This window comes from Conger conger, chromosome 9, assembly GCF_963514075.1.
Source record: "Conger conger chromosome 9, fConCon1.1, whole genome shotgun sequence".
NCBI lineage: Eukaryota > Metazoa > Chordata > Actinopteri > Anguilliformes > Congridae > Conger > Conger conger.
The window spans coordinates 51,335,566-51,349,126 of NC_083768.1; the positions used below are offsets into that span (position 1 = coordinate 51,335,566).

The 13,561-nt window shown below is 42.2% G+C and overlaps 1 protein-coding gene across 3 annotated transcripts in view; it reads right to left on the bottom strand.

The window, feature by feature from the left end:
- ctdp1 (CTD (carboxy-terminal domain, RNA polymerase II, polypeptide A) phosphatase, subunit 1) overlaps positions 1-13,561 on the bottom strand; it is a 102,275-nt gene that overhangs the window by 79,151 nt on the left and 9,563 nt on the right. For 2 of the 3 annotated variants that reach the window (XM_061256438.1, XM_061256440.1), the window contains exons 5-8: positions 12,337-12,487; positions 10,926-11,016; positions 4,805-4,971; positions 1,210-2,226 (exon numbers count right to left, since the gene is read on the bottom strand). In XM_061256438.1, coding sequence (XP_061112422.1) covers positions 1,210-2,226; positions 4,805-4,971; positions 10,926-11,016; positions 12,337-12,487 — 1,426 coding nt within the window. The remainder of the gene's footprint in view (positions 1-1,209; positions 2,227-4,804; positions 4,972-10,925; positions 11,017-12,336; positions 12,488-13,561) is intronic. The other variant, XM_061256439.1, reaches the window with a different exon arrangement.

Here is a 13,561-nt window from a genome sequence, read left to right on the forward strand (position 1 = left end):
GTCATAAAGAACTTATGTAAAAAAAAATTAGATCCTTCCATGCAAACAAAACCCTTCTGAGCCAATCAAAAACGGACACTAAAACTATAATAATATATTTTTTTAAGAATTCAGAATGTGAACAGTCCATTTAACCTTGCCATGAGATGTTTGTAAAATAAACCATTGCAATTACATGGAACAGCAAGCAAAGAGTGATGTGAACCAATTCTGATTACTGATCCACTTATCACAGAGGCCATGTCATTCCAAAATACTTTTTTGCTGAAGGCCCGATTATTAATAGTTGTGAATAACAGACACCCAATGGCATGTACAATTAACAATCTATTCATAAAACGGATGTGAATGCAAATCATTTACTCCACTTAACATCGATTTAACCCACGGTTACATTTAATTGTCCAGAAATGGCTCGATCACAGAGAATGAATAGAAAATAAAAATATCTTGACCCTCCCCATTTTCAACAGTGATATCGCATTTGGTTTATTACACTGTATTACGCTGTGAACAATGCTATTGTGTTCAATCATTCAGTGTTGAGCTAGCAATGTTTTATTTTTATTTTTTTAATGCAGCTGTTTTTATATGTGGAGATATAAGCATTTGAGACAACATTCAAAGAATAACTATACCGTTAAGAGTTCCGTCTTTAGTACATATACTTTGCAAATGACACCTTAACACATTTCTAATCTTAAATTAATCTTAATAGCATATTGCATACAATCGCCACTACACAAAACACTAGTAGTATCCCCACTTTATAACCGTATGCAAGCGGGAAGTGTTTCACTTTCTATTGTTCTGATTTTGTCTCATAACTTCCCCATACAGATATGCAAATTATTTTTAATTTGATTTCACAATATTCAGTTTGACAAAATGAATGTGTCCCAATTAATGCACAGAACAAAAGAAACATACTAAATTGTTTAATGTGACAGCAAGTGGGGGAAACCTGACAATAAGATGAATTAATATTACATAAATTATTCATAAGCCTGATGACATTAATGACTTAAAAGATCAGGGAGAATGAATTCTAATGCAACTAAACATTTTTAAATGGACGGGCTTTAATTACTGTGTGGGAGTACACATTACTAAAGAAAGCCCTCGGTCAGGCCTAAAAGTATATATGAATGTGTTCCTGTATTTTACACAGACTCAGAGAGACTTAGGATAAAGGGAAAGGTCACCCACCAGCTCGTGCAGCGATGAGGTGTGTTGTTCGGTTTGGGTCTTTGGGGCTAAGAAGGAGATGTTTGCCAATCTTGGCTCCCAGGGCTTTGGCATGGTAGGACTCCCGTGTCCTCTCCATGGGATAGTTGGTGGGATACAGGCCACTGAACACAATGGTCGTCCCTTCCAAGGACTTGCTCTTGAGCTCAGGGACAATCTTCCTGATGTCAGGCACCTCGACGCTCTTCTTGGCCAGGAAGTCATCATACCTGGCAAAGTACTCCCTGTGGATGCGGGCCAGGATCTCCTCGAGGTAGATCAAGTGGTCGTCCTGGTCCAAGTCGGGCTCCTCCTCTTCCTCCTCCTCCATACTCTGGTCCAGAGACTCCTCCCCCATGGTCAAACCCGACTGCTCACTGTTCTGCGATTCAGTCTCCGCCTCCTTTTTGGCCGGGCAACCGTTGCCCAGCTCCCGGAGGCCTTCCTGTTCGGTGGCGAGGGGGATCCCGCCCAAAGTGTCCTCCCCAGCAGCCGGCTGCTTTTCGGCCGCGCCTCTATCCGCGTCGACGGCCGGTTCCGCCCCGTCAAGGTCCTTGGCCTTCCCGTCGCCCTCGCTGTCTGACGAGGACGAGTGTCCTGGGACCGGCTCGCTGTCGCTGTCACTGGAGAGGTCAAAGTCCAGTTCGTTGGCAGTCCTGTCCGAGGCCGCACCGGCCATGGCGGGCGCCTCCGCCGCCGAGCTGCCGCCGTCGTCTTCCTTTACATTCGCCGTGTCGTTTACCTGTGAACTGTCCGACGCCCCCTCCCTGCCTGAGTGAGTCCGCTCATTGGGCCTTCCCTGAGGCGTGGCGGCCAGCTCCTCCGGCTCGCCCGCACTCCGCCCGCCGTTGCGCTCCTTCCCCTGACCCCCGAGACCGTTGCTGTGCTCCTCCTGCCCCGACACCCCGTCCTCCTCCCCGTCCTTCTCCCCGTCCTTGGCCGGCGTCGCCCCCGGCGCCGCCGCAGAGCTCTCCGCCGTCCTGTTTACGTGATTCGCTGCTGAAACAGAGGAGACCGTACAGGTAGAGGAAGGCACAGAGAAGTCAAAAATAAAATAAAAATACCGTGAGCCTTTGGGTTTTTCAAGCAGGCTTATGCATACAGAAAAAGCAATATGCACCTGTGTGAATATAGCAGAAAACTGAATATAGAAGACAGAATACTGAGACAGAATAGTCACAGGCTTCACCAAAGCAAAATGGTATACTGCACAAATGAGCACTCCAGTTTTTACTGTGCGTTTCAGGTTGTCACCTAAGCTCCGCAAAGTTCTCCACAGTAAAAATAATTGCACATATTTTCTTATTTCTGTACAATAGACTTAAATGTTTCCTGGCATACTTGTAGAAAAGGGGGTTGGGGGGGGGTATTATCTTGAAATGTGATTACCTTACCTTATTCATTAACCTACTATTTACCAGGTGTTGATATGGCAGTTTCAGGCACAGAAAAGTCCCTTTTTCATTTTAATTTGTTTCTACATGCTCAATATGAGCCTTAAATTGGTATCTGTCAATGCCAATCTGTCAAAACTGAATCCAATTAAAGACTTTTTGTGTCTCTTTCATCCTGGAGCTTTCGAATTGTGTTCCATTTGTGTTCCCAATTCAAGTAAAACCATTGCAATTCTGGTAGAAGTGACGTATGTTTTTACATAATTATCAGATGGCATTGCTAAATGTTAACAGAGAGCTGACCACAGGAGGCCCTCCACCTTTTGTGGTCAGCTCTGTGTTAACATTGGGCTCTGGGGCAGGGTTAGGAACGTTTCAAAGAACCTACGTCACTACCCTTGGCACACGTTTTGTAGGTGTTTTACATATTAAAACCAGGAAATTAACACTAATGTGTGTGGGCCTTTAAGGGTATGTTGTCATTTAAACAGTGAATTCTTCATGGTGGTCCCTCTCTGCCATGCAGGCTGGGAAATATAGGAAAAGCACTTTGAGGCAATAAACAATATTCGAAAGAGGGCTAGGAAAATGGTGAACAAGGGTCAGAATATAATGGCCATAAACTTGAATGCCAGCAGAATTATTGCCCGGAGAGGAAGGTCTGCACTCGGCAGCATCCCACTTCATCACAAAACTAGGCTAACAAAATCTACAACGTAACCAAGAATGTTGCCAGCTTTGTTAGTTAATCCGGCAGAGCAAAACCAGCTAATTAAGACTGTAAACACGAATGCATCATAACCATACGACACAACAGAAAAGGGCTGGTGGGCCAAGAGAAGAATAGAATTGGGGCATGGACAAAAGCATTAATGAACCCTTCTGAATGCTTTGTTGCTGTTTGTCAGCTCATTATAGGAGCGAGCCAGGGCAAATTCTCGCCCCCCTCCAGTCCGAGCCTCGCCACGGTATTCTGCACAGATCAAAGACCATCGCAATTGCCCCCGCTGATTAAACCCAACCTACATCCCGCGGATAAAAACGGAGCCGGCTGATCTGCATAATTTTCTGATCCGAAATCAATGACGGCAAGAAGGGATCTGGAGCGTGTACGCCCCCTCGTCACCCCTGCCCCGTCTCCCGCTTAATGAACCTCCGCTTTCCGCCCCGCGTCCCTACGGAGGCACTCCGTTCCCCACTCTGAGCCGGGTCGTTCTAATTCCCATTATTAAGCTGCAAACTCTTACATTACAACACACAGCCCTACGTATGGAAAGATTGACCTGCCTTCTGGAGGGGTCCTGCAGTCGTACCGTAATAGCAGGAAAATAATGGTGAAGCCTGGTGTTACTGTGGGATCAATCTAAAACCCCACATCTCCATTCAATGTGTGTTTTTAAGTTGCCACCTTTCAAATTGCATTGCCCATATTCGACAGGGATTTTGCCTTTTGACTCTTTAATGGCCACATGAAGGTAGATATGTGATCTTTTAAGCAATAATTGTTTTCAGGGTGGCTTGCTCCGGCAATTTGAATTTTAATAAATCCCTCAGCAGGTAATATCAGTTCTGACAACAGAGAAGTAGCTCAATCTGCATTACTTTTAATAGTGTTACTCAATTTATGATCAACAGACCTCAAATTTTAATTCCGAAGGCAAATTTGGAGATCAGCAAGGCTCGCAGACAACTTTCCCCTGGTGGACCTGCACTATCCTCGGACAAACAGAATTATTTCCTGCTATTACCATATCTCAAGAAAGATTACAAATTATCATTACGAGTTATGACAGTCCTCGTATTTCGATAATTTGGCCCCAGTCTCATTTTGCTCATACTATAAACATGAATTGTTGAACATTAAAGGCCTCAAGATTAATTTGAACCCGGCCGCACTTTGGTATTATCATAGGAGTAATGTCTATTAAGCATATCAATACAACAATAGGAGTTCTGTGGTAATTGTGATAGAAAAACAAAACAAAAAAACATTGTACAGGTAATGAAAAACAAACAGTGGACACTAGAAAGTATAAACAGTGTTTAGATGGATCTTGGGCCTCATTTTGATACTTCATTTGTGACACCACCTGGATATCATAGCCGTGCATGTTCATCTTTGTGAGCGTCTAACTAATCGGGTTTTTCAAGAGCAGGCTGAAGACCGAAAGCACTCTCCTCACCTTTCTTTGCCATTTGGGCTTCCCTGGATCCAGGAGGGGCATTGATGTCCCCCGTGCCCTGGAAGTAGGTGTATTTTTTCACCGTGATTAGGTTGGGTGCAAATTTCCACACGTCTTCCCGATCGTCAATAATGCAGACCATGGAATCACCACAGGGAAACAGATTCCTGCAGGCGGACAAAAGCGGAAACAATAGAAGGGGGGAAAACATTCAGGAACAATAGGAAGGATCTGTACAATCACAGGACAGGGAGTCCTTGTTTGTGATATCTTCTCCAGAGGCTTAGCAGCAGTACTACAAACATCGGCTGCTGGGGCACCAAGCACATCCACAAGTCAGTACTGCCATAGTGCTCCACCAAGCGGATACAACAGGAGCAAACAAAGGGTTTAAAAATAATAATAAATCTGTTCCTGGGGGCCCATGGTGCGTTCCATTTTTGTTCCAGCTGAAGTATGAAATAATTCACAGTAAATTGAGAACTTTCAGTCAATTGAGCAAAATTTTTATCGCTATTATTTATTTGCTTGAAGGAGTAAAATTGCAGTTGGTATTATTCATATTTTTAGGGGTGCATGCTGACGAAAACCTTTTGTCTACAAAAATATTTCCATTAGAGATTGTCATTCATGTCAGTCATATGCATTACGCAAGCAGTGGCCTCGCCAGAACATCATCCTGGGGTGGGCATTTGGGTTTAAAGCCTGTGGTGCAGATAGCACATTTCTTCCACAACAGAGCAGCATTAACACCATTAGATGAGATTCTGGAAGCGTGGTGTTACAGATGGATTTCACCGAGAGGTAATATGCAAAGGAAGAGATGATATCATACTATGGCTCTGAGCTGACTAACTTCCTGCAGTAGGACCACAGGGGGATTCTGTTTCAAAGATGTTGAACCACATAAAATATATGACTGCAGTCAAATCGAGCACATCGCTCTTCTGGCCTACTATGAGAGAATATGTTTCTCGTTAAATATGTCATTTAATGAGCAGATGTCCTTAACCCAGACAGAAACACATAGTTGCAAAAATGTAACGTATAATACAACTGAAATTTTATCCACTCAGACAAATGGACCATCGAATGAAGTCATCCTGGTTAAGTACCCTAGTCAGGAGCATAGCAACACTGGAACATCTGAGATCAGAACATGGATCCTTTTGTATCTACTCCCAATTCATATGCCTACCTAGCTACGCCATAGACCCACCAGTTTGGCCTCAGAAGGCTACCTCAGAACCAACCTGCTTAAATGGGGCTTAGATTTACAGTTTAATTACACTTTGAGACTTGACTTATTTATTGGGGACAGAGACTGACTGTGATACTTTAACTCCTATTCCCCGGGTTAATTAGCTCCTGGCAGAGACACTCTCCATCTGTTACATGGGGAATCTTCAGGACCTGTGCAAGCAGAGTGACTTTTACTGCTAAACTCATACAGTTCTTACGCCTGTAACTCGCATGACTTACGAGAGCCCCCAGGCTAAATTTACCAAATAATTTAATTCTTAAGAAATAAATACTTGGGGTTACCATTGTAGTTTACCATTATAACACAGTTTACCAAAATACAAAGCTCAAAGGCATGCAGGTAGTTTGGAAAAATCTAAAATATGCAGTTACTAATGTATTGTGTATGACATACTAATTATGCATTATGAGTTATATACAAAGGTTTGTGACTGTAAGGACAAAAGGCTCCAAATAAGAACAAATGCAATTGAAATTATGACCAAAATCCTGTAAAAAAAAAAATAATGCATGAAAATGTCATTTATGTTGTTATGGGACCACCACCAGGCTGCAGTATATCTCCCATATACCATCGGTGGCTTCGTTGTTAGCCTGATGTACGGACAGTTAAAATTGATTTTCCTCATGTCGCCCCTTGCATTTGTGCCATTCATCTTCCCAATGACATTTTCCCTGAACAAATCCACATTTCATTTCTGCCTTCGGTCAAAACACAAGAACCGAGGAGTCATTTTTACCCCAGAACTCTCCAGTGAACTTCTGCTCAATATGTTTTCCCACCAGGATAATGGCTACTTTGCTGACTGATGCAGGCACACATATCCTTTAAGTGTTTTTTTTGTCTTTTGTGTCCTGAGCTATACTCAAAGACCGACTCTGAAGTTGCTGTAGACAATGAGTTTTACAGAGAACAATTGCTTGCAAGAGACTTGTTATTTCACACAAAACATGGTGCAACCTCTTATCCAAGAGCAATAGGGTTTTGAGCAAAAAATCAATCATCACACAAGAATTACCTCTGGATAGCAGGCTGATGAAGAAATGCGATTTGTAGTTGCATTACACAAGTACATGATTCCCCAGCTTGAATGCACCAGCACCGCGTGCTTTGGTGAGCAGGTGTCATGTTTAAAAAGATGAATCGGCGTACTCTGTACTGGAGCAGTATCAGGTGTAAGGCTTTGTAATATAATTTTGTGCCTGAAGGAAATAAAGACCATTGAAGTTGAAAATTCAACACAAGACAGAGAAAACAACTTCCACGAACAATACAACAGTATTCTTGCCATTGAAGTGCTATCAAAATAATGGGGTTATTACGAATATAAAATGACAGAGTAGTGTTTACACCGTTATTACACATGTTGTCTGTTAATCTCAGAGACTGATAAGTAATTATATCAAAATTTTCAATGCAATTGCCGTCTATTCCCCACCCCAGTGTGAACTGAGGGTGGTACTTAACCCTTAACTAGCAACACAACAAAAAATTTCCTTGCTAATCAGCCAGCTGATTTCTTCAAAGTTACTTATTTTATTTTTTAGACTTCTACTGCTGTAGCCTATCGACTTAGAGTTATGATGCGTTGTGTGTTCTTCTGCATACCACTGTTATAACGTGTGGTTGACCAGTCTGAACATTCTCTGACATTAATAAGGCGTTTCTGTCTGCATAACTGCCGCTCACTTTTTTTTTTTTTTGTTGCACCATTCTTTGAAAACTGTAGAGACCAGTGAGTGTGGAAATCTCAGGAAATCAGCAGTTTCTTAAATACTCAAACCATCCTGTCTGCCACCAACAATCATTCCACGGTAAAAGTCACTTTGATCACACTTTTTCCCCCAATTCTATTGGTTTATGTGAACATTAACTGAAGCTCCTGACCCATATCTACATGAGTGTATGCATTTCACTGCTGCCACACAATTGGCTGATTAGATAATCACTTGAATAAGTTGGTTTAATAAAGTAAAAATGTTCCTAACAAAGTGCTCGTGAGTATTGTTAGCTAGCTAGCTTGACATATAACTAGCAGCTTGTTGATAGTTTTATAACCACCTTTATTTCACTTACATTTCTATCCCAACTAGTTCTTTATCAGAGATATTTTATTTGAAAGAAATATAGCAAAAAATACCCCTGAGACTGGCGATTCTGATCAATATTGTTAATCCAGCAACTAAGATGCAGTCTGCCTGATATTTCCCTGATATCTCCTAAATCATCTTAAGGGTGTGCAAATTCATTGTGATCAATCACAGCATTGATAGCCAACTGCTACCTAGCTATGAGAGGCAGTATCTGTGTAACACTAGCTAGCTAGTTGATCATTTAAATAGAGTTGATGCAATGTACTTTAGATTAAATAGGTAACATTCAACCATAATGACACAATGTGGTAACCTTAATATCAGAGGTAGACAGAACCCACAGGAGATATACAGTGACAAAGTTAAATAAAAAGTCTGATCCAGATAAAATGGCTTGCGATCCTCAAATGACTCATACTTAAAACCACACATGTAGGAACAGTTCAATAAGGAACTCAGTTTACTAATTAATTGATTGAGATCAATTGACTGAAGTTTATTTACAAGCATATTGAATAAAAAAATCGAACAAATTTTAATATTAGTCGGACAACACAAGTAAACACAAAATGCAGTTTTTAAATGAAGGTTTTTATTATTAAGGGAGAAAAAAAATCCAAACCTACATGGCCCTGTGTGACATTCTCCTTCAGGATTTTTTGGTAGACAGCAGAATTCATGGTTCCATTTATCACAAGTCTTCCAGGTCCTGAAGCAGCAAAACAGCCCCAGACCATCACACTACCACCACATTTTACTGTTGGTATGATGTTCTTTTTCTGAAATGCGGTGTTACTTTTACGCCAGATTTAATGAAACACACACCTTCCAAAAAGTTCAACTTTTGTCTCGTCAGACCACAGAGTATTTTCCCAAAAGTCTTGGGGATCATCAGGATGTTTTCTGGCAAAATTGAGACGAGCGTTAATGTTCTTTTTGCTCAGCAGTGGTTTTCGTCTTGGAACTCTGCCATGCAGGCCATTTTTGCCCAGTCTCTTTCTTATGGTGGAGTCATGAACACTGACCTTAACTGAGGCAAGTGAGGCCTGCAGTTCTTTGGATGTTGTTGTGGGGTCTTTTGTGACCTCTTGGATGAGTCGTCGCTGCGCTCTTGGGGTAATTTTGGTCGGTCGGCCACTCCTGGGAAGGTTCACCACTGTTCCATGTTTTTGCCATTTGTGGATAATGGCTCTCACTGTGGTTCGCTGGAGTCCCAAAGCTTTAGAAATGGCTTTATAACCTTTTCCAGACTAATAGATCTCAATTACTTTCTTTCTCATTTGTTCCTGAATTTCTTTAGATCTCGGCATGATGTCTAGCATTTGAAGATCATTTGGTCTACTTCACTTTGTCAGGCAGGTCCTATTTAAGTGATTTCTTGATTGAGAACAGGTGTGGCAGTAATCAGGCCTGGGTATGGCTAGAGAAATTGAACTCAGGTTTGATAAACCACAGTTAAGTTATGTTTTAACAGGGGGGGGGGGGCAATCACTTGTTCACACAGGGCCATGTAGGTTTGGATTTTTTTTCTCCCTTAATAATAAAAACCTTCATTTAAAAACTGCATTTTGTGTCTACTTGTGTTGTCTTCAACTAATATTAAAATTTGTTTGATGATCTGAAACATTTAAGTGTGACAAACATGCAAAAAAAATAAGAAATCAGGAAGGGGGCAAACACTTTTTCACACCACTGTATTTAGATGCACACCAATATAAAATGGGATCAAGTTCTTCATGAATATACCCTCGGCTGTGGAGTCAAAGTGGTTTTCACTGTCTTGCTCAGAAATACTATGAATGATTTCTTCCAAGGCTTCCAAGACTGCCTTTTTTGCCAATGTGTCACATTCTCAGCAGGTATAAAGAAAACGTTATGGTTTGTTTACGCAGGAGAAACAATGTGTGTCCTTTTATGCAAGCCTTACAGTATACACCATCAAAAATGCAATCAATTGGCTAAAACGCTTCTCAATCCTCCCTATGATAGCTTGCCATTGGCTGGCTGTGTACTGGGAAGAAGTAAAGGTCACCATGTCCAGTCGTTGCTTGCACAGGGTGGGGTGCTCTTGGCTAGACTGAAGATCTGCTTGGCCAGTTATGGTCATAGAAACTTGTAGTGATTAAAAACTACTATGGATTATGTTCGCAGGATCTTGTTCTGATGACAATACTGACTTTACTGTGATTTGTGCAGTCTGTGAATTACTGTTGTCGCTAAAACATTGGCATCATAAAATAGTTTATAGAGATATTAACCATGAGTTTTAACATTTTTTACAGTTTTAATCGTAAAATTAAATTGGGTTGATTGAAAATATCACTGTAAAAAACAGAATGAATTCAACGTAAACCACATGGGTCAGTGCAACTTCAGGGGCTAACTGCCGCTGCATCAGATTGGCAACAGTGATTTCTCAGTTTGTCACTGAACAAGAATGATCTTGTACAAAGTTTAAACTGCAACTATGAGGTTCTCTCAACACCTAGCGTGTGTGCACACACATTTACACAAACACACTAAATGTTACAGCAACTCCGCAGACAACACATGTGACTACCTTACATCACTGTTTTAGTGGAGACCAAAGCAAATTAATGTTTTCAGACTTACATATTCAATACTAATGGGGGCCCAAATAAATCCATCGCCTCTCATTGAGGCCTCACTACCTACTCAAAACCCAGGGAAAGGCCCGAAATGAGATCTGCGGAAAAGCAGGAGCCACGCAGACCGCAGCCAAGGCAGCAGCCAGGGCCCTCACCTCAAGTTTCCTGTTTTGGAGTACGGATCAATGCACTCGTCCCTGGACAGAATCCGGTGAGAAAAGAGCTTCTTTTCTGGGTCCAGGAAGCCTGACAACAAGACAACAAGACAGAAGAACATTTTTTAATAAATGCAACCTTCATAAGTAACAGGCGAACAGGAGCACTCTGCAGGCTGCTTCTGAAGGCTGCACTCGGAAAGAGTGGCCGGCTGTGCTGAGAGGGGGGTACGGTCACCAGAATGGGGGACGCATTTTAGTTGAATAGCCCTTCGTTTCATTTTCCGTGAATGGAACCCATTTTCTGTGGTGAATCACAGTGGGCGCATTTGAGCCATTTCAGAGAGCTCCCCTGCTGCATCCGATCTAGCACTGGTCCCCTCCCCCTGTGATGAGAAGTTACATAAATTCATACGGTTTTCTCCCCGTCGATGCATTGGGTCCTGATGAGTCTGGCCCAGTTTGCTCGGCCTCTCGCTAATGCAACAAGGGACAAATAAATATGTGCCGCCTTATTTGTATTTCTTTATTACCGAGAGCGCTGCACAGTGGAATTGGATATACAGCCTTCAGCTACAGATCCACAGAGACAGGACACTGATTACCTTTCAAGTGAAATAACTTTAAATACATAACCCATTCACTGCTCTGCTGGCTTCAGGTTGAATACCTGGGGATTGAACTACAGTTATCAACTCCTGAAAGCAATGCTGGTTTTCCTAATACAGTTGTTAAGGGTACCTCTAAAATGACCTCCCCCACATTTCTTGTCAAGTATAATAATTACTTGACTCATATGCGGTCTTCAGCGCCTTTATTGGGCTCCGGAACAATCTCAGCCAAAATGAAGGCAGCTGCTGCCTCCCTGTGGCTCTGCATGTAAGTACCAAACTGCTGGTTACAGCTGACAGTTTGTTGAAAAGGAAATGTATGAATTCAAGAGCACAACAGATAACTCGGTGCAAACACTATTTACTCAAATCTGATTTTATGTCACTAAGTAAAAGTGGTTGTTGAAATCTAAAAACTAGCCAGAGCTCCAATACTATCAGCAACTGAAAAACAAAGGGGAAGCAGACACAGCTTTTTTAATCCAGATTTATGCTGTATTCTTTTTCTCCCCAAATAGGAATGCCAAATCGTATTTGTAGGCCGTTTAATAACTATAACGGTTATTAATTATAGATACAAGAATGCGTATTCCTCTAGAACTACTGCAAATTCTCACTTTTACCATTTCTTGTCTTTTGAGCTAGACAGGGAAAACACATGTGAAAACACATGTGAAACTGCCCCACGCGAGGTGGCTTTATAACCAATGAGGGCTGGATGCAGGTATGGTCAGGTATGGTCAGGTATGGTCAGGTACGGTCAGTGACGCGGAGTGGCGGGGCCTCAGCAGCCACGGTACCTGCTATGGTGTGCGCGTAGAGCCGGCTGCCGAAGGTAAAGACGTGCAGCTCGTACAGCTTGGCAATCTTCTCCAGGAAGTCCTTGCAGTGCGGGCGGAGCCGTGTGTGCAGCATGGGCTCTCCGCGCCCCAGCTGGAAATGGAAGATTCCCTGGAGACGCCGCCACGGAAACAAAAGGCTCACTTTAGAATCCCTGCACTGCCGCTCTAGGAGCGCTGATCCAGGGTCAGCTTGCCCTGGTCTGCAGGATAACGTAATCCAATCAGGTCAAGACAAAACTGATTCCAGACCAGCAATCCTACTCTAAAATGCCCTGGTTTTACTTGGCTTTGTTCCTTTTAGGAGTACTTTTTTTGGAATGTTTTCTAAAATGCGCTCTCAAAATCCATTGCTTTCACTTCAGTTAATCAGCACGCAAATGCTCAGTTAAAAACAATCTAATCACATATTTGATAACACCTTTACGGGCCAATCACACCAAACATGCTTTATGAGAGTGAAAACACGAGGCGCACTACGTGTATGATTTTATGAAGCCTACTCTGTAAAAAGGGCCGGACGTGTTTTTTTTGTTTTTTTTTCTGTTGCTAAGCAACCGCACACTAAAAAAAGTTGGGTGCACTCCTTGTTTTTTTAAAGTAAAGGATAATCGTAGGGCACTCGCTTTTGCCATTTTGGAGAGTGAGAAACAAAACAACTTTTGTGAAATCATATGTGGATGGGCCAAAATGGTGTCAACTGAGGTAACCAATTTGTCCTCCATTTCTACAAAGGAATCTAAACAAATACCGCCACTATTTCCATGTCATTGGACAGCTGAGAAAAGAATGTGGGGCGCTTTTTTGTCAGTGCACTTGGTGTTGTTAGGTGGATGCCTAACAACAGTGAAGAGCCCGGTGTAGATAAACTCGAGGCGCCTGGTGTGCAAAATCACCCATTGAAAACAATTACAAAAAAGCCGCTACCATCCGATAAAGTGAGTTTGGTGTGATCGGCCCCTAAAGAGTTCTAGAACTAGCTGGAACTGGCACTGCTCAACAAATAGCTACAATGCCCCCTAGAATTAACATAATCCCCAGTAGAATTAACACAATTAACATGGTAATCATAAAGTGTACAACGATTTGTCCGCAAGATCGGAGCAAACTTATTTCCCATCTGTTGCCCGACATGACAAGTTGGCTGGTAGCTACAATCATTTTTAAATAAAATATTTGAATGAGT